Source organism: Pteronotus mesoamericanus, unplaced genomic scaffold, assembly GCF_021234165.1.
Source record: "Pteronotus mesoamericanus isolate MK-2021 breed Mesoamerican mustached bat unplaced genomic scaffold, CSHL_Meso_final contig_20, whole genome shotgun sequence".
Lineage (NCBI taxonomy): Eukaryota > Metazoa > Chordata > Mammalia > Chiroptera > Mormoopidae > Pteronotus > Pteronotus mesoamericanus.
The window spans coordinates 95508343-95530209 of NW_026555085.1; the positions used below are offsets into that span (position 1 = coordinate 95508343).

Below are 21867 nucleotides of genomic sequence, written 5' to 3' on the forward strand. Positions count from 1 at the left end.
TTATTTTAGCGCTGGGAGAAATGCAAACCCCCAAATCCAATTAAGGACCCATCTTGTGCATAAATGGAAAGGTTGTTATACGTGCATTAAAGGTTGTGAATACAAACTAAACCATGGAAGGGTTAAGCTCAGCACTACAAGAGATGCCTCAAAGCAGTCTGAAGGGGTAAGGTCATGTTCTGAGTTGACTGGGAGGAGCAGGTACAGTGCTGTGGAGTAAAGGTGAGGACATTATGGGGGGACAGTGTTTACATTGGTATCTGTGCAAGGGACCAAGGCTGACAGCTCCACTTCATTGTAAGTGCCCTGTGATTTGTTCTTGGTGTGCCGCTCACTTCTGCATGTTCAATACTGCAGAGCATTCATTACCATCACATTTTAGAAGAGTGTGGTTTTCTTTACTCTTTGTGATATACTTTAAAAACATGTTTTATATAACATCAGCAATGCTGTCATTAGCAACATGTCTGTTATATATCCAGAGGTTGACAATACTTTGTTTTCAGGATGTGAGTAATGTGTTATTTCAACTTATTTTTGAAGTTTGATATAGGAGTGATGTTAATAAAAATCTAGAAATGTTCCTCTGTAATGATATATACCATAGCTATTATGGAGGTAGATGTGTTTGATATTTGATGTGGAAGAAAATAGTTGATCCCAAGCTAAAACATATTTAGGTATGCTCAGCTTAGACTCCATAATTTTTATGTTTGCAATTTACTTGATCACCCCCGCCTCCAGTTTTAATTTTATGAGTTATGTATGAAAGGATTTAAAAAACGGCTAGAGACTTACGATTCTAAGAGTTGACATAAACTTCCCCATAACATGGACCATTAGTAGAATATAAACTTAGAAACACCCTTCAATTTTTGAAATTATGGCAGTAAACCTGATCTGAGAGAAGAAAGAAAATGGTTTTGTCAGCTTTCATCAACAGCATACAAGGTGCTTTGAAGCATTTCGACTTCCTCCCCTATCCTTCCTCTCTAATACTTCATCTTCCGGTTGGCACTATTGATGCAAGCGGTGAAAACGTGTGAGATACCAGCAATATATGAATTCAGGTCTCAGAAATGGGTTCTTTTTCTCTGCCACCTGACATGGCTGCGTCCCTTGCTGACTTATTGCAAATCCAAGAGAAGATCTGGAGGGGCAAGGTGTGTGCTAGTTCACCTTTGAGGCTGAGGGACCCCTGTCTTTGTTCTCGTGTCATCTTACTGAGCCAAGTAAGGGCTGCAGAGTCATGGTCCTAATTCTGGATCCATTTTTGTTAGAAATACAAGCGCTGTGAAGGGCCCTATCTACCATATAATGCTCATAAAATGCTTCTTAGGTAGCCACTTTTTCTGAGACAGGTGAAAGAGTTTGAATTAGAGGCAAAGGTTTCTTGAAAACATGTTCTTTTTTGTGTGTATGTGTGTGTGTTTGTGTGTGCATGTGTGTGTGAGTGCATACCCACACACATGGATGCATACAGAAGTATACATATTCACACACAGATTTAGAGGGGATGAAGTATATACAGAATGTAGAAATTCATTGTACAAAATATTAACAGTGACTATCTCTGAGTCATAGCACTATAGCTGAATTTTATTTCATTTGCTTATTTCCATTTTTATTTTTTCACAAGAAGCATCTTCTACTTGTGTAATAAAAAATTATCTTAAAATTCATGTTGCAATTGATTCACGTCACACTCATCTTTTCTTTACTCTTTCCTTGGTGGAGACAGGTTGTTCTGTGTCTAGCATGTCTTCATACTTTAAAAAAGTCTTTATTCTCTGCAAGAGGACAAGTTCACACTCAAGTGCAGCATTTATCTTCTTATTCATAAGCCCAAGTGAAGTTGCATCAGGTGGATATTTCGTAGCAGAGGCCAGTCAAGTATTGTTCCTTCTGAGTGGTTGAGGGTCTAGAGCTGAGGAGGTGAAAGGCTTTGTGTTAATGATATCATTGGGAGTCCAGATCTTTAGGTCAACTGGCCTAACCAGCAAAGATGAAATATTTCAGCCCTGCAGCCAGGCAGTGATTGTTTACCCTAATGACGCACCCCAGGGAGGAAGAGCCAGCCTTATGGGAGAGACTTGGGTGTATTAGGTTGTTGATTACAGTTGCATGGGAATAAGCCTGAAATCCTATTGAAATAAGAAATTGCAATTCTGATGTCCAAAAGTCGCAGCTCTCAACTTCCTTCTTATATTTCCGAAGTCCCACAACATAGAAAAGTCTCCTTTGTTTTCCCAAGGGATGTCCCCACTCATTCAAAATCTTAACATTTAGTCACTCAAGAAGACTATAATTAGTAAGAGTTTTTCAGCTTTGGTTTGAATATGGCTGGATAGCCGTGACCTTTCTGAGGCTTTGAGTTGGAATGTGTTTTTCCCCCCTCTTGGTGTCTTACCCTTTTGGCTAAGGCCTGGACTATGCAGTCAACATTTCCCAGACCTTTCAAGAATAAGGATCACTTTGAAAGAGGGTAAAATTTGAGGATATAACAATGGTTGTACTGGTCTTCAGCATCCCTTGATTGAGAAAATACAGCCTGACAGCAAATTTTCATGAAAGGAGTGGTGCTTTCAAATGCTTTGCATCTTAGGTTGGCTGCGAGGGCTGCATGCATGTGAATAGCATGCTGTGCATAGGGGCGGCATACGTTTGTTGAAACATCTGGAGGTAATACTTGATCTTCACCTTGATCATTTGCTCTTTGCCATAACTCCCTGTGCCAATGGCACCAAAAGTGACCGATGACATGAACTCCGGTGATTCATTTGCTCCTGCTTCTTCATATAGAAATTTGGTATTTTCATTCTGAAAATAGTTGGATAAAGTGAAGAAAAGTCCTCTTGAAACAGCTGGAAAAATAGACAGCTAAGAATTATCTTTGACAGTAATGGGCTAAATCACTGTGATTCTTCTTCCTTTTCTTTTTTTTTTTTGTTAACAAAAACTAAATCTATACCGTTAAGAGGACCTTGGGAGAGAAAATTTCCCAGAGACAAGGAGCTGACACTCTAGTCTTCTGGGATGAACTGTCTGAAGTCCCAGGGGGTTCTGAGCTCTGTATTAGTAGCTCCTGGCTGCCCCAGGTCAAGGGCAATGGTGTAGGCCATTTCCTGTGATAATGAGTCCCCAGGAAGAGCTGTTTCTTCCTTCCTCAGGGCAGAGACAGAGTATTTTTGTTGCATTATCTGTTAGAAGAGTGTCAAATGAGTGACTCAGTGATTTTCTTTATAGAGACTTTTTTTTCACTTAATTCTCATAATGGCGAAACTCTTTTATCTACATTAATTTTAGTTTTTGAGGCCCTTCAGTTTGTTTTAGAGCCCTTTGTTTCACCTCTTTGACAAGGAAGCTCTTTTAAAATGCTACCATTACTGCTACTATTATTAGGTGAACCTCTTTGCTCTTGTATAGTTTGCGTCTGTGTGTGGTGAAATAGGTTGGAGTCAGGAAACTGTTGAAATCGGCAAGGTGAGAAGTAAAGAAAGGTGGATGTAATTGGGGAACAATATGGAACCTCAAGGATGCAGCCTGGCAGCTGATATGGGGCCTGCCCTCACCACGTTGGAAGACTGCTTTGCCCAAGAACAGGCGGTAGCTGATTCTGGAGTAGAGCTGGCAGTGATTCGTAACAGGTGGGGTTTTCTGGGAGAGGAAGGGGGTGATCCTGAGATGTTGTCTGAATGATTGGAAAAACAGTGAGGCTGATGCTTGAGAAAAAAATGAAATGACATACTTGGCCTCCTGAACAACAGGACTGGGGGATGAATCTGAGACGTGTCCTGGCCTACCAGTTTGCTCCTTGATCCATTCCTGTCTGTTTTAGTGTTTGATTTGTGAATTAATAGATGACTTGCAATCATTTTATTTTTCCCCTTAAGGAGTTTAGCTTTGAATTTTAAATAGATACAAGACCACAATCACACCTTGTACCAATCAGCTTAGGACCACCCTTTTTGCTTAAAACCATAAGTGGATTAGGGACTGCTGTGATTTATAGTTCATGGTATGAAGTCATTTAAAACTTCATAGTATATTTGAAATGAAAGGAATAGAAATTAAAGACTGAATCATTTACTAAGACATAACAGATCAGATTGATTTATTTCTGCAAGACTTGGTGGAGATTTGTTCCTTTTCTCAAACCAATTAAGTGGTGTGAACTATTATAAAAAGGTATTTGAGTCAGATTTCAATAACATTCTTTTTTTAATCCTCACCTCAGGATATGTTTATTGATTTTAGAGAGAGAGGGATAGAGGGAGAGTGGGGATACGGGGTGGGGGGGGGGAGAGAAACATAGATTGGTTGTCCTCTATATGAACTGCAACTGGGGATTGAACCCAAAACCTAGGTATGTGCCCTGTCTGGACATTGAACCCGCAACCTTTGGGTGTATGGGATGATGCTCCAATCAAATAAGCCACCTGGCCAGGGCCAGTAGCTTTCTTCTACAAAAATCTTTACAAGAGCAGTCATTATTAGGTTATCTGCTTTGTACCTACTTATATGTCAATAGATTCAGGAGGGGTCATGTCCATTAACTTTTCCTTTTTTCTTTCTTTCACCTGTATTTTCAACTTTCATGACTTATGATATAGACAATAGAACAACTATTCTTTACCCTCAATGAGTTTTTGCATTTCTTCACATATATAATCTTTATTATATTTTTCCCATTACCATTAAGTCCCCTTTTACCCTCCATGCCCCCAGCAATCCCCACCCTGTTGTCCATGTCCATGAGTCCTTTTCCTTTTTTGCTCAATCTTTCCCCACCAACCTCTCCTCCACCACAAGCTGTCATCTGTCCTCCATCTATGAGTCCGTCTCTGTTTTGCTTGATAGTTCAGTTTGTTTGTTAGATTCCACATATGAGTGAAATAATATGGTATTTGTCTTTCTCTGACTGGCTTATTTCACTTAGCATAATGTTCTTCAGGTCCATCCATACCATTGCAAAGGGTATAATTTTCTTCTTTTTTATGGCTGAGTAGTATTCCATTGTGTAAATGACCCATAGTTGTTTTATCTACTCATCTATTGCTGGACACTTGGGCTGCTTCTGTATTTTGGCGATTGTAAATGATGCTGCAATGGACATAGGGGAGCTTATGTTCTTTCAAATTAGTGTTTTGGGTTCCTTCACATATATTCCCAGAAGTGGGATTACTGGGTCAAAAGGCAGATCCATTTTTAAGTTTTTGAGGTATCTCCATACTGCTTTCCACTGTGGCTGCACCAGTCTGCATTTCCACCAAGTATTTTTGCATTTTTAACCTGGATCATATTTTGCCACAATTTAGAAAATGTAGCTAATAAAAAATGATTATCACATGAATATTTGCTTTATAAACTATAAATTGCCACAGAAATATTAGTTACCATGAGTACGCATATCAACTGTGTAGTCTTAGAAAAATTATTTGACGTATTAGGACTTCTCGTTTCAAGTGACCAAAATACAATTCAAACTAGTTTTGGGGGAGGGGGAGGTGGGCTGGGGAGTGAATTGCGGTGGAAGGACACTTGAGTGTCTTGGCTGGGGGTGAGGCCAGACCTCGGTGACCATGGGCCCAGCGACTCCGAGCGTGTCAGGAACCCAGCCTTGCCGCCATCCTGTCTGTGTGCCAGCTTCACGCTCTCCATAAACCTGCATTTTCCCAGAGGTGGGCAGCAGGGCTTGCAACTCCCACCACACCTAACACCCAGGGACGTTCTTCCAGTTACCAGATATTAGGGAAGGACTCAATTGACTCAGCTTTGGTCAAAGACATACCCCTGAACCAGCTGGCTGTCATCAGGAGGCAAAGCCACGTTTCAGGAGTGATCCCGGTGGGTCAGCCTGTCTAGGGGGCTAATCCAGAGACGGGAAGAGCATTGTGAGACACCCCATTGTTATCTACCACCCCTGATGGCTCCAGTCTTCCATTTCCTCAGTTAGAAATGGCACAGTGACTCCCACCTTGCTAGACTGATGTGGTAATTAGAGATCAGGCGTAATTTACTGCAGGTGCTCTGTAAAGGGCCATTATCATTACCACCCCCTATTGGCTCTTTTGAAGTTTCCTCTGGGACAGCTTTCTGGAAGCTAAGTAGAGCAAGCACCTTAACATTTCATTACTTGTCTTCTAAATTGATCTTTACCCTTTACTTTTTAAACATAGATTTTTTTTCTCACTACCAGCACCTGAAAATTAGTTAACATTTCTACTACATAACGAAAAGAAGAAAGTCCGAGTTTTGCAAATATCTCTATGGCTGTCTATCCCTTACTTACACTTCTTTACCTGTGAAGAATGTTGAGCTTTAGAGAGCAGAGATAGTGTATCCTTGCATCTCTTCATATTTCTAGTATACAGCTTCTTGCATATAGCAGAGACTCAAAATTCCTGGAATAAATGAATTTTCCTCTTTTATTTTGCTGTTATTTCTTTCCGCAAAAATTGTAATGAGACTCCCCTTAATTAAAATATACTTTCAAAAAGGAAAAATGTCATATTTAACTTTGATGCTATGAAATTAGAGGCAAACAATTTTTAAATTCAAACCTGTTCGACATATAAATTATTGGAGTAGGCATTTTCTTACAGTGGGGGTGAGTCTAAATAGGCCCTCTTCCATCTTGCTATATCTTTGATAGTGATACCAAAAATATAGTCTCTTTCTAGGAGGACATTTTCAAAGGGTGAGTTCTGCTTCCAAACTAGACTAGCATTTTGTAGTAAATTACAAAAAAAACTTTATAATAATCTTTATAATTGCCACTTCAAGATGGGAATTTGGATTGGCATGGAATTATTAATACATAGAGAGTAGATTTCAAAAAGGTAACTGCACCAAATTTGTCACTTGAAATATATTCTGTTAAATAAAATATGGTTCCTCTTTCCTGTTCTCATTTGTTAGCAGCTAGGACAGTTCAGGTAGCTTGAATCGGGGTTTGGAGCATAGATTGGCTGAATAGTTTTGGGCTTACTTTTGACTATAAATGACTTTTGTCCCTTATCTGCCTGGATAGCAAAGGCAGCCATGCTCACTTTAAAGGCCAGAGGTGACTTGTTGGTCTGGTTTGTAGCTGTTGTCCTAGAGGCGTGTGTCTCTTCCCCACATTCCTGCATGGTTAGGCGGGGATTCTCTCTTGTGTATAAAGCTGCCTACATGTGTTTCGTAAAGGGACTTGAATGAATGGCTATTGTTCTTACATTTTTTGTCCTTTTTTTCAAATGTTCAAATAGTTTCCAGGTCTGATGGTTAGGCTTATGCTGACTGGAGTGAATTTTGGGGATAAAATGCAAGTATTTTGAATGATTGACACTTGACTGCATAAATGTAGCCTAGCAAGTTATATGATTTGAAGAGAATTGCTTAAGGGTAAAAAACGGATTGCTTAACTACTAAGATAATGACAGGTTATTATAGGTTGGTCTGAGGGTATTGTCGTTAAGCTGCTGTCCCTACAAATTTGAGTTCTGCTGGAGCTCACATTTGCCTGGAGATTTAATAGTATCTAATTACAATCATGGTTACCATTTGATGAGTCCTCGCTCTGTATCAGGCTCTGTGTTACAGAATTTCAACGCATCATCTCGTTGAATCCTCCACAAAATTCTAGGAATTGGGGCGATAACTACTTTTGTACAGACAAGGAAACAAGAGCAAAACCAGTCTGGAACCCAGCTCCTCCGACTACAGGGCCAGTGTGTTTATTAGCCATGGTGTTCTCTTGCCTTCTTAAGGGCTTCCCCTTAGAATGCTTAAAAGGGACATGGGCCCTGGCCAGTGTGGCTCCGTTGTTGTTGGGCATCATCCTGGAAAGCAAAAGGTCACTGGTTCAATTCCCAGTCAGGGTACAGGCCTGTGTTGCGGATTTGGTCCCTGGTTGGGACGCATGGAGAGGCAACTGATTGATGTTTCTTTCTCACATTAATGTTTCCCTCCCTCTTTATCTCTCTCCCTTCCCCTCTCTCAGATAGATAGATAGATAGATAGATAGATAGATAAACATTTAAAAATAAAAGGGACACTGGAAGTGAGGGGTGCCCCTGGACCACAGTTGGCTCCTAGTCCTCTTAGGTTTACTGGCAAGAAGAGTGGGGCCGAGTTGGCTGGAGCTAGTCCTGCTCATGAAGGGGGAAATGGGCTGTCCCCATGCACTGGGCAGGACCCAGACACCCCAGGGACCTTCTTTTATCCTACTAGACCTGGGATAAAGGGTGCGGACCCCTCAGGGATAAGGTGTGGGTCAGGGGACAGCAAGGGTGCCTGCCAGGAGGAGAGTCACAGAGACGCAGGCTGGCTGTGTGGCTGGAGCAGGAGCAGGCTGGGGCCTCTGCTGGCCACTCGGGGCTCTGCTGTGTGTTCTTGGCTGCAGTATCTAAAGACCAAAAACACAGCTCACACTCAGCCCTTTTCCTGTTCTTTACTAGAAAAATGGAGTCATTTTCTCTTCCTTGTTAGCAGAGGCCTGGTGGTTAAGTTTATTGCCGAGTCTGTGGGTTTCAGAGTAGAGAGAAATAACCACTGGGTGGGATGATGGTAGCAGAACCAGGAAAGAAGTGAACATTGTTGCTCCTGGGCGGGTGTTGGTTAGAAAATTTTAAAATATTCCTTTGATTATTAAAAATAAAAAAGCTAGTACACATGGGTAAGTGTTAAACAGTACAAGATGGCCATAATGAAAAGTTAAGAACTTCTCATCCCATGCAAAATCCACATTTCTTTTCTGGAAAGATAAATACTATTAACAATTCCTCCCCAAAATTACATATATATATGTGTGTGTATATATGTATATTTTGGTAACATAAGGGAACTATATGCCATACATTATTCTGTGCTTAGCTTTTCTCACTGAATACTGTACAGGGTGGGGCAAAAAGTAGGTTTACAATTATGAGTACATGAAACAGTTGATTTCTTATATTATTATTTATTAATTATTGTATTATTTTTCATACAAACAAGTATAAACCTACTTTTGCCCCACCCTGTATATTGGAGACTTTTCTGTATCAGTAGGTACAGGTCTCATTTTTTATAAATGGTTGTATGTTTGTCGATAGTAGTATCTTCTATTGGTACAAGTTTTATGGTTGCCCAAGCGTTTATATATATTGTCTCTCTGGGCCTCCCAGTAGCCATGAGGGAGGTATCAAAAGGCCCAGAGTGGTTGCCTGGCTCACCCAGGATCACACGGAGCCTGGACTCAGGCCCAGGTCGGTGTCCCCGGTGCTGTGACGTTCCCTTCGTGTGCTCTGCTCCTTCCATTCAGTGCAGGGACTGCAGTGGAGGTAAACAGTCTGGAAACTGTAAAAAAAAAACAAAACAACAACCAAAAAAAACCCCCTGTGGCTTCTCAAGAAGCCAGATGAAGAGGAAATGTGGACCTTAGGAAAGTGAGGAAGGAGGATAATCCAAGTTTAGAGCTAGAAAGGGTCCTGGCGATCAGCAGATTTTTCCCGTTCCTTTTATAGATGAGGACTTGTGGCCAAGAACTCAGACAGATTGCTCAGGCCACATGGTGAGGTCATTTTCATTACTGAGGATAGTTCTTCTTCTTCTTCTTCTTTTTTTTTTTTTGTAATCCTTGCCCAAGGATACATTTATTGATTTTAGAAAGAAAAGAAGGGGTAGGGGAGAGAGAATGAGAGAGAGAGACATCTATCCATTGCCTCCTGTAATATACCCTGACTAGGAGTAGAACCTGCGACTTTCTAGTGCACAGGACGATGTTGCAACCCATCAAGCCACACTGGCTAGGGCTTCTAAGTCTATATGAAAAAGGAGATTCTAGATTTTTCCAGCCTCTCTTGTTCTCATTGGCTAGAATGGGGAGTGTACCCGTATGTGGACTGAGAAGCCTGAACACCCTTGAGAAATTAGAAAACTCCTTTCCAGCACTGAGAAGTGGCCCTTCTGAGAGAATTCTCCCCCCAGGATAGTATGCCCACCTAGACCTGAGCTGTCTGGATGCCCAGGCAATGCAGATTTGCACGTCACTCTGCCTCCTGCCCCTTTGTTTCCCGAGCACCTAATATTCACACAGCTCTTCTCCAGGCTGCAGGGCTACTCCGGTCTGTGTCAAGGAAACTATCCCCAACCATGAGAACTGCAAAATGCACTAGATTATCTACATTGCTTTAGCTTAAATTTACCATGCACATAAGTTCTCCTTCGGCGTAGGTTTTATTTTGTCAAACAACAATCCTCTTAAGATTTATTGGCAATGCAATAAATGAACCCAGCGTCCGTTTATTTTTACTTGTTAAGAGGTGTTATTCAAGCTGACAAAGTACACTAGCAGTTATTTCTAAGTCTGACAGACTATCCTTTGGTATATTTCCTCACTTTTGAAGTGGGCTTAAGCTTTTTTAAAGAAGAGTGACCGACTCATGTGTTAAAATGTGCTAGAAGACCATCCGATCGGAGGCTCCTGCATCTCCTTTCATTACTTTTATCAGGATGCCTGGGAAGGACTTTGCATGGTGTGTTAATTGTGGAGGACTCCTCCAGATAGATGAAACCCCGTAATTAGCAGTGAGGTGGTCAAAAGTATACAAAGGAACATTCAGGTGTGGCAGCGTGAGGGGCACTCACATTCCACACCACACAGGTCTTAAGACACACGGTTTTCCCACCCTCTCCCAGAATACCTCAGTGACCCAGGAGTGGGAGTGTGGGACAAGGTACTTGTTAGCTGTTCTAGAAACCTGGGCAGGAAGCACGGCTCTGCTCAGGGTCTCTGAGCTTTACCCTCTTGCTTTGATCTCCAGACCATTTTTCTCTTACTTGCTTCTTCTGCTTTGGACAAGGGCAGTTTGAAATTGTTTCTACTGCTGTTGAACACCAGTGTTTGGACTTAAATGCATCCAGTTTGGCAGAAAAGTCGGCAAACCCCCTGCAAACAATTGAACAGAGCCAAGGAGAAGGGTCTAGAAGTGAGCTGAGTGCTACCTGACATTGAATTAATTGCACCAATTATCACACTGCTCTCCTTTATTTATTTATTTATTTGATGCTTCCCTATTGTCCCACCAAGTCCTTCCTTGGGCTGTGGAATAGCACTTGCTCATTATTTGAGCCCTAAGAGGCATCCTGAGAGTGGTTCATTGTCTCAGGTATTACAATGAGATGGCGGGCACTGATAGATTATGTTTTCTATTAGTGCAGCTGTTGGTTTGATTCTGGGCCAGGTACATAGAACAATTGTGGTTTTGTAGCTGGTAAGAGAGGCTGGACAAGGAGAGGGGATCGTGTCATTGCCCTGGCCAAGACTGCCACCAGCCTGGGGCCTGGCACGGGCAAAGGGATAGAGCATTTTCTCTTTACGTAATTTTCATTTAGAAAAAGGAGCTCTGCAGGATAATTATCCATTCTAGAATCCTTTTAAATTGTTTTTCTTTAAAAGTATACTTTGATGCAAGTAATATTTTTATTTCATTTAAAAATAAAAGCAGTGGCCAGTTGAAGGTGGTGTTATGAGTAGAATTGACTAGCTGTGAAAATATAATTTTGGGTGCATTATTGTCATGCTGTTTTTATTTGTACTGCCATTACGTACAGATGTGATTGTGAAATAGTTCAAACCATGGCACGCCGAGTGTCCTCACTGGATTTTTAGGAATGTGTTCAGTGAGACAGCCAAGTTCTGTTTCATTTTGTTTGGCTCATTACATTGGCTGTAAATCAGAAAATACTCACTTTACTATCTGAGTCAAAATGTATTTCCAACCATAATACCATAATTGTTCTTTCACGGAATGTAAATTTCTTATTTATTTCCTCAATACCTTCCTTCCTACTTTCTTTCTCTATTTTATGCTGGAATGTGCTGAATGGTTTTCCTGGCAGGCTTTGATAATGTTATGCCATAATCTACTGATGAATATATTTCATGCGGTTCATTTCTCATATCTTTAATTATGGGAGTATTAGGTTCTGGAAATAATTTTATTGCTGCTTCTGAAATGCCTTCCCAATGATGTGATGTAGTAATTGCATTGAGGAATTATATTTTCATTATACTCCCAAGTACTACAATATGTAAGTGTTCTGGTTCAGTAGTTACAGAGTTCTTCCCACTTCACCAACCATGCCGTGGTGTTCCTGGCTGAACAAGGCTTTGAGAATGAGACTCTGTCATTTAATAGATGAGTAGCCTTGAGCAAGTTAATGAATCTCTTGAGGTCTCAGTTTCTGCTTCTGTAAATGAGGATTGCAGTAACCTAACTCATCAGCTGTGATGCTGAGGTGAGATAAAGGGCTAAAGTCACCTAGCACAGTCCTGGTCCATGGACAACCCCTGGCCAGTCCTGCGGCCCAGCCACGCAGGACATAATCTGCACGGGCCGATTGCGAACACGTGTTTTGGATTCTTTTTCCTGCTCTGCCTCTTCTAGATGCTTATACGTCCCTCTTCATTTTTTTAAGATTGCGGTAAAATAGGCATAACAAAACTTATCATTTGAATCATTTTTAAGTGTATATTCACATTGTTGGGTAACCATCACCGCTGTCCATTTCTAGAACTTTTTTTTATCACCCCAGTTGGAAATTGTACTCATTGAACCATAGTTTCCCAGTTCCCCTTCCCCACAACTCTTGGTAACTGCTATTCTACTTTCTGTCTCTATGAATTTAACTACTCTAGATGTTTCATATAAGTGAAATCATACAGTATTTGTCATTTTGTGTCTGGCTTATTTTACTTAGGATAATATCATCAAGGTTTATCCATGTTTGAGCATGTGTCAGAATTTCATTTCTTTTTAAGGCTGAACAAAAGTCCATTCACTGTATGTACCACATGTTATCATCTATCTGTTAATGGACACTTGAGTTGTTGCCACTTGTTGACTACAGTGAATAGTGCTGTTATGAACATGGGTGTACAAATACCTGTTTGAGTCTCTGCTTGTAATTCTTTGAAGCATATACCCAGAAATGGAATTTCTGGATCATATGATCTCCAACTTCATTTTGACATGACTCCAAGCTTTAGAATAGCCTGTTGGGGACTTGCTTGTTGGTGTGCTATTGAAATCCCAAATACAACATGCTTGAAATTGTTCCACTTTTCTTTCCATCCCTTCTCTTGTCATACCCTCTTTCTGATTAATATTAAGAACAATTGTTAAGATACCCTTGCTTGAGCCACCAGAATCTTTGACCTCTCCTTCTTCCTCTGACCCTAAGAATTTGGCAAATCTCTTTCAAACTTCTTCACATCTTCTCTCTGGCTTGCCTACTTTATTACTCAGAGAGGATTAGTGTGTATTTTGATATAATTTTTTTTGCTGGTTTAACTGTCAATATTTTTCACGCTTCATTTTTAAATGAGAATTATACATTCTTATTTTCATTAAATTTTTTTTGATCTCCCATTTCTACAACTAATTCCCCACCAGTCTTCCCTTTATTTTTTGCTAGTGGGCCCCCACAATATTTATGTTTAGATCAGTTCTTCAGTTTTACCAGACAACTCCCATAATACCATCTCTTTGATCATAGTAAAAAAAATGTATGTGGCATGACCAAGAGAAAGCATCACTCATCAGTAAGGGGTTGGAGTCGACCGAGATGCTGCAGGGCGCCATGATTTTTCTCACTGTGCAAGGGAGAGGACAGCTTCTGTCCTCTATACAATCATGTCCAAGAGACTTGGACCCTTCACTTTGCCCCTGTGATCTAAGTAAAAATGTATTGCACAAAGAATTCAATATTGATTTGTCCTTACACAGTATTGATCTTGAAGATATGTTAAATAGAAGACAATAACAATGACTCTATCAATCCCTCATTTTTCACTTCATTTTTCACTTTGCATATGGGATTCACTTCCCATAAGCAATCACTTCCTTACGCATGAGCTTCTTCAGAAGCAGAACACTCAGTGGTCAACCAGTTGTATACAACTACTGCCTGTGGAAAGTAGATACAGTTCCTGAGTTAAGAAAATCTTGCCCTTTGAGGCAAGTTGGGCCTTCCATGTATGAAGGTTGTTAGAAACCATAAGAGTTTGACCTCTGCAATGAGGAAGACCTTGCTTCAATACCCATCTCTGCCACTAACTTGCAGTGTGGCTTTGAACAGGCCACATAGCCTCTATCATTGTTTTGCATCTGTAAAATGGAGATGAATATAATTTCTTCCTCATTAAGTTGATGGATTACATGAAATAGCCTACATATAGCACAGTATCTGCCACATCATGTTCTGTATCCAAAAGGGTCAGTTTTCTTAGTAGAGAATATTGGTCAGACTGCCTCATGCACGTGCCTCCTAGACAGGAGTTGAACATCAGTGTGAAGTGAACAAGCTGAGAAACATCTGCTGGCAGACCCCACTTAGGGCAGGGGAGTTACTAATTTATAGACTAGTGCTTTGAAAATTCCTGAGCACATCCTTATTATCTTCCCACTGCTTAGGCTCAAAACTGTTTTGACATGTTTTCTGTACCTCAATGCCTAAAGAAAAGTATAATCATTTGCTGGTGGTTAAAACTAAAAAGCCACAGATTCCTGTTGACCAAATATATGTAAGGTCTTGTGATTTCATATCAAATTTAAAGCTGCATTTCACAATCTACATGTACATTTCTACGTAGAAGTAGAAAGAAATATGGATTTTGATATCTTATTTAGCACCTTAACCTATTTGCGTACAGCTCCATGGATACTTCCAATTCTAATAAACACTAGTTAATTTTACGTAAATATTCAATGAGAACCATTAATAAGAAACTATAAAAGTAGCCAAAGCAGGTATAAAAGAATAAGACTTTGAATATAAAACATTGTTTTATTGGAAACCTCCAATGAGGCTTTAGATAGATTAGCTAAAATTGGTTTTTATCTGACTTGTGGGTATATAAACATTGGAGAGTTAATTTGTCTTTAATTTGAGAATTCATTTTTATTTCCATGCCTTAAAAATCTGAACAATTAACGAAATGTTCATATGTGCTTTAAGAAATGTTAAGTGTTTATTCCTTAATGGCACAAAACCTGCTACTAGTGTTTGTACTTGGCTTTTGGTCTAACCTCATGAAAGTCTTATTTTAATGTGTTCTCCCCCCGTCGCCCCAGAGTACTGTGTCTGTCCTTACTGAGCCCATTTATAAAAAAAAAAAAGCACAGACTAAGAATTGATGTCATACAGACTGAACTTTTTTTGTCCGTGAAGTAAATCTGTGTGCTTCCTTCCATGTGTCACAAGCTTGAGGAGAACTTTGAAATGCGTCAGTTAGAGACAGAAATAGTTACAAAGCACAGTTCAAGTAGGACTTCTGATTCCACAGTTAAAAAATAGTAAGAAAAAAAGCACTACAAATATACATCACAAAATTACATTAATGAGGTAAATTGATGTTCAGATCAGTTTAATATGATTGAATCAAATATTCTGAGTATCCTTATCCTCAGTGAGGAAGCCCCAAGTTGCGCTTTTTGTATTTGATTGTCAGTCACCGAGGCATCCTTGTAGTCTTGTTCAGGAAACCCCTAGGTCAAGATATGCCTTCTTCCTTACTAAAACTTTGATGTTGTCAATAATTCATTTATAAGAATTTTAATTTTATATGTGAAATAATAAAATGGACCCACTATATCCTCAGTTAAACCTGTTCTTTGGTGATGGGGGTGAGCAAGGAGATAAATTAAGGAAGTTATTAACCACCTTGTGGGGCTGAACTTCAGAAAAGTCAAAGTAGAGGTTCAAAAAAGTTAAAATGTTATGAAAATAAATCAGAATTAGTGGAATGAGCCATATTAAAAAATATAGACATAACCAAAATGTTAGAGAAAAAAAAATAACATTTTAATTCAGGGAAGCATCTTTATAAAGAGCAAGCTTTAAAATAATTAGAATATGTGGGGTTTTATTTGGGGACAATCATAAAACACACTCACATTAGAAAACCAAGGAGACATCAGAATAGCAATAGTAGGGGAGATAATTCATGGGTAATGCAGGATCTTATTTCTTACTTCTTGCTGCCTTGCGTCTGTGAATTGCTGCCCTTTTATGCTGATGCCTGGCTCCACCAAGGGTTGAAGAGCAGACCTCTCTCTCTCTCTCTCTCTCTCTCTCTCTCGGCTGGTTTTATGCTGCTCAGTTTTGGGGTCCTGAGGTGTAGTGGCCATCACTTTGTTCAGGGTAATCATCTCCATCATTACTTCTTCTACAGAACTCCAGTCTGCCCTTCAAACGGTCTGTGCTCCATAGATGGGATTGTGGTGGGGTGGCGGTGGGCGTGGTGTGAGGGGCAACACAGCGCTTTAGCAGCTCCATTTTATTCAGATAACAAATGCTTGTTGAGCTTTACTACATGCTTGAGAGTGTACAGGGCACAGGATAAATGGTGATAAATGAGAGAGGTCTATCCATCCCTTGTCAAGCCTAAAGTGACCTGGGACTGAGACAAACAATCCGAGTCTGTTGTAGAAAGCACAGCGACAGGACAATTCTAGGCATTGTTGGAGGGACAGAAAAGATTTCCTGGAGGAACTGGTGCATGGACTGAGGCACCGGAAAGCTAGGAGTCAGTTAGGCCGAGAGTAGGGAAATTATATTCCCACGAGAAAGAAGGGCATGTGCAAAGTCCTGGAGGTGAGGAGGAGCATGGTGTACTTGGACAGAAAGACTTGGCTAGAATTCAGGTGGAACTTAGAGGAGTGTGAGACGAGACCAGAAAAAGCAGTAAGGGCTCATCAAGCACAGCTTTGTGAGCAGTCCCAAGGCCTTTAAATGTTATCCTTAGAGCTTTCCAGACCATCAGAATATTAAAACAAGATAGTGGCATGATCGTGTGAGATTTTAGAAAAATCCCTGGCAGCATGGTGGGAATGACTGGCAGGGGAAGGCAGGAGGCAGGGCGTGGCTGAGTGGACTGTTGCAATAATCTGGAGGGGGGTGGGGAAGATGGTGTGGGGGAGGGTAGTGACGATGGACCCAGGGCAGAACTGATTTGCCTTGGAAAAGGTTTTTAAGATAACTGACTTGATTGGTGTGTGCATGTGTCTCTGGGGTTTGAGTGGGGAAAAGAATCTAGAATAACACCCATGTCTTAGGCTTTGTGGTGGGGCAGTGGATAGGAACAGACTGATGAGGGAAGAAGATGGCGAGTTACGTTTGAGGCACATCTATTTTGAAGAACCTGAGACAGTCTAGTCTAGATGGACTAGGCAGGTGGGTATTCGGGTCTGAAGCTCAGTGAAGAGGTTTGGGCTAAGGTGGCTGCCCGATGCACTGCGGGGGAAATGGGACAAAAGGAAGGATACCTAATATTAACTCCCTCTTGGCTGCTGCTTGTTTTATTTTATTTTTCTCAGCTTTTTTGAGGCATACTTGACAGGTAAAACTAAAATGCTCAAAGTGTATAATGTGATGATTTGGTAAACATATACATTGTGAAAGGATCCCACACTGAATTAGTTAACACAGCCATAGCCTCATATATTGACCCTTTTTTGTGAGAACATCTAAGTTCTACTCTTAGCAAACTTCAATTATGCAATAGAGTCTTATCAATTATAGCCACCATGTTATATATTAGATTCTCAGACTTGACTCATCTTGTAACCAAAACTTTGCACCCTTTTATCAACGTCTCCCCATTTCTTCCATCCTTCTCCCTCCACCCCCAGCCCCCAAGCCCCTGGTAACCACTTTTCTACTCTGTTTCTATGAGTTCAGTTTTTGTTGTTGTTGTTTTTTTTTTTTTAAATTCCACATATAAGTGATACCAGGCAGTATTTGCCTTTCTGTTTGGCTTATTTCACTTAGCATACTGCCCTCCAGTTTCATCCACGTTATCGATGACAAGATTTCTTTCATTTTTAAAGGCTGAATAATATTCCATCTTCTTTATTCATTCACCCACCAGTGGATACTTAGGCTGCTTTTATAGGTTGGCTATTGTGAATAATGCTGCAATGAATATCGGGGTGCAGCTATCTTTTCAATATCCTGTTTTCATTTCCTTTGGTTAAATACCCAGAAGTGGGATTGCTGCGCCCTAAGGCAGTTCCATTTTTCTCTCCCTGAGGATCCTCCGTACTGCTTCCACCGGCATCCCGGCCAGCAGTGCACCAGGGTTCCCTTTTCTCCACATCCTCGCCTGCTTGTTCTAATTTTCTGCTTTCCTATTTCTTTTGAATCTCTTAATAGGGATCACTGCTTATTTTGGTGACTAACAAATATAGACTTTCTCTGAGATAATCATTATGCAGAAGCAGCCGCTATTGAAAGAGGAAAAATAAGAAGAAAAAGTCAAGAGAAAGAACCTCAGAGAAGCATGGGAGAAAAGCTACCGTCCCAGCTGCCATGGGTTGGCCTGCGAATTCCTGCTCACAGATGCCTTCTCTCCCCGCTCTTCAAGTCCCCTGCATATATTTTACTCACTTTTTTTGCTCTCCATGTTGTATTATTCAGGCCCTACATTGCCCAAAGGTCTTCTATATTTGTTGTTCTGGTGGGTAAGACAATAGCGATTATTTCTCCAAAACTTCACCTGAACCTCCCACCTTGGCTCCCCACTTTTATGTTTCATCCGGGCTTGTGTGGAAGGAACTTCTGGGCCAGTCTGTCCACAGGCACCCGGAGTTCTTTAGTCTCTTCAGTGAAAATGCTCTGTGGTTCATTGACACTGATGCTGTGAGCAGGTTTTCGAAAAAATTAACTCCACTTCAAAAAATAATTAACTCCATTTGAATTGAAGGGATTTCTTATGCATCGTTTTCAGAAGACCAAATAATACAATTATAAAAAGAAGTTTCTTTTGAAAACACTTACATCAATGGCTTTAATAACATACCTTTACCAAGTTTTATTCATTAAGAAAAAAAGATGTTTGTTGTTTTCCTTCTCAGGATGGAAGCTGAAGACTTACATACAGTTGGTAATGGTGTTTGGCTAAGAAGAATTTGTTTTTAATTGTATATGTCAAATATGTACCTATTAATTTTTTCTTGTTACCAACCTATAAATTCTAAATGTTCATGTGGTTCAGGCAGGAGTTTTGTAACAAGATGTTTGTATTAGGAATATGATTCTGTTGTTCATCTATTTTCATTCTTGTTAAGGGATGAATTCAGTTGCACAAATCCAGAGAATTTTATGGGTTAAGCATTTTAGTTAGTTCAGGAATTTCATGTAGTTCTGTAAAGATACACATCTGCAAGTGCTGGCCAATGCAAACAACATTTGGCCAGTTGGCCTCTGACCCAGTTCAGTTCTCTCATCTTGTGGCTTGCAAAACAACTGGCTTTTGAGAGAGAAAGTGAATCAAAGCAATTTTTGGTTCAAATGATTATTGACTATTTTCTTCTGAAGCTTAATATAAATCCATTTTTTTTAGAGTTGAAATAAACCAACATGTACTACATATAACACCATAGGAAACCAAACACTAAAAGTTTCTTTGAAGGGTCAGAAGAATGTAATTTCTGCTTAGAGTTTACATCTGCCCAGGTAAATTTGTTTCTGGTTTTATTATTTTCTCAATTTGTCCTATTAATAAGGACAATTCTAAAAATAATAACCTGATATCTGAGGAGTGTGTGGTTTCTTACTTAACTTACAAGTTTTCCCATTATGCAATTGAAGAATGCAGATGTTAATTTGATCTGACTCCTGTTTATGCAGCTGACTTTTATAATTTACATGTAAAGATGGAGAACCAAGTTTTATGAGATCAACACTTCTTGTCAAAGCCCCACTCCATTCTATTCTAATTGGGACTGGCATTTGCATTGAATAAAGGGCAAAGAGTTTCGTAGTTAAAACATTTCACTGTGTGTTGCAGCTTGCCCTTTGTAAATGGGAAGATAGAGACTTTGAATTAGAGGGTGGAATATATATCCCCTTTGTGTGTGTGTGTGTGTGTGTGTGTGTGTGTGTGTGTGTGTGTGTGTGTTTGTGAATGGGAAATGCATTTAAAAATAATACAAATCACCTCCTTAGTCTAAATTCAGGACATTTCCCAAAAAGGTGTAAGGATCTAGACTTATATATAAAAGGACTTGTTTGTAAAAACATACCAATTTCTACTAACTTATGAAGTTTAATATTCTGCATGTTATACACCAGACTTTTTCTGATGGAGAAAGAAATAAAGGTGACTTCTAAGTTCTCAGAGAAGGAATTTCTTGTAGGAAATTGGATATATGTACCTGGAGCTTGGAAAAGAGGGTTGGATTGGGAGTATACGCTTCCGAGTCATCTGCATTTAATGACAGTGGAAACTCTAGGTGTGGACTAGATTCTTCCATGGGGTGATATGGAGCAGTAAAAGGAGAAGAGGGCCTGATGTCAGGCCTTGTGCAGCTCTGGTTTCACGCTTGGTGGTGAATCTGCAAACAACGTGGGGAAGCCACAGCCTGGGGGATAGAGCGACTCTTAGACTTTCGTGCTATGGAAGCCAAAGGAAAAGAGAAAAGCATGTTTTAGGAGGAAGGGAGGAAACTTTTGATACTCCTGACAGATCAAAGTATAATGCGGACTGGAACCATCTGTTGGATTAAGCACTAAGAGTCATAGGAAATATCAGAGAAGCTACTTCTGGGGGGCAACTAAGTTGGAAACAGGTTGGCATGGGTTGAGCTGGGCAGGAGAGGTGAGGAAACAGGATCCCTGAAGTGTAGATATCTCTGAGGATTTGGGTTGCCAAGGAAGGGAAGATACAAGATGGAAGTTTGAGGGTGATTTGAGGTCAGGGGAGACCTGTTTTTTGTGGTACACTTGCAGGTGATAAAACCCCATGAGTAAGGAGCATTCGAGCAAGAGAGATTAAAAAAAAAAAACAAACGAGAGAAAAGAAAGAGGATTAATAATAAAATAATAGTAACAACAATAGTAGTACTTTGTATGCTCACCACATCTGGGACACTGTGATAAGCCCTTCATGTGTATTCTCACATTTAATTCTTAGAATAACATTATGTAGTGGGCACCATTATCTTCTCTAGGTTAAAGAGGGGGAGGGGGAGGTCTGGAGCTGATCACTGACTTGCTCGGTGTCCTCCAGCTGGTAAGTGATGGACTAACTTGCTAAGTTAAGGACTGAGCTTTGCCAATGCCCAGCTGCCTGCCCCAACCTGAACTTAGGTGTTCAAGCTGCATTTGAATACCTACTTAAAGATTTTTTAAATTGTGTTTAAGAAGGCCACTTTGAAACTCTCTGAAAGTTCTAAGTTTTATTCTAATAGCAATTTTAGCTAATGGCCTGGTTAAAAAAAAAAAGAAAAAAGGCTTTATCTGCTGAGAGAACCTAACCTTTTGTATCATGCCCCCAAATTTAACTTGTGTGAACTGAAGGCGATTTGCCCAAGGAATTCCCAAAGCACTTGGCTGAGGCAGAAATTAAGTGTAGGAGGTTTTTTTTTTTTGTTGTTTGTTTTCCCCACTTAGAAAAGGGCAGAAAAAGGATGGCAGGCTAGGGTAATAACATGGTAAGGCCAAGTAAGCGATACGGAAACATCCTCCAGACAGCTTCACCGTCCATTCTGGCTGGCTTAGTTTCTTGAAAAAAATATTAATTCTGTCCTCTTGTTTTTAATAGGGCATAATGACTACATGTGTCCGGCTACCAACCAGTGCACGATTGACAAAAACAGGAGGAAGAGCTGCCAGGCCTGCCGGCTACGCAAGTGCTACGAAGTGGGCATGATGAAAGGCGGTAGGTACCTTCGACACAGGGCACCCGCCCGCAGCGTGTGTGTGCGCGCGGACTGCCCGGTGCTGGCCGCCTCTCTCCCAGTAACCATGGGCATCGAGTGTTTTCTCTTTGGATTTGTTTTTTCCTCTTCTTGTATTTCTTTGCCACAAAAGTGTTTTCATAAGAATACATTACAT

At 40.4% G+C, this 21867-nt stretch overlaps 1 protein-coding gene across 2 annotated transcripts in view; it reads left to right on the forward strand.

Annotated features, from left to right (window-relative positions):
- ESR1 (estrogen receptor 1) overlaps nt 1-21867 on the forward strand; it is a 236558-nt gene that overhangs the window by 45105 nt on the left and 169586 nt on the right. For both annotated transcript variants that reach the window (XM_054570126.1, XM_054570125.1), the window contains one exon: nt 21575-21691. In XM_054570126.1, coding sequence (XP_054426101.1) covers nt 21575-21691 — 117 coding nt within the window. The remainder of the gene's footprint in view (nt 1-21574; nt 21692-21867) is intronic.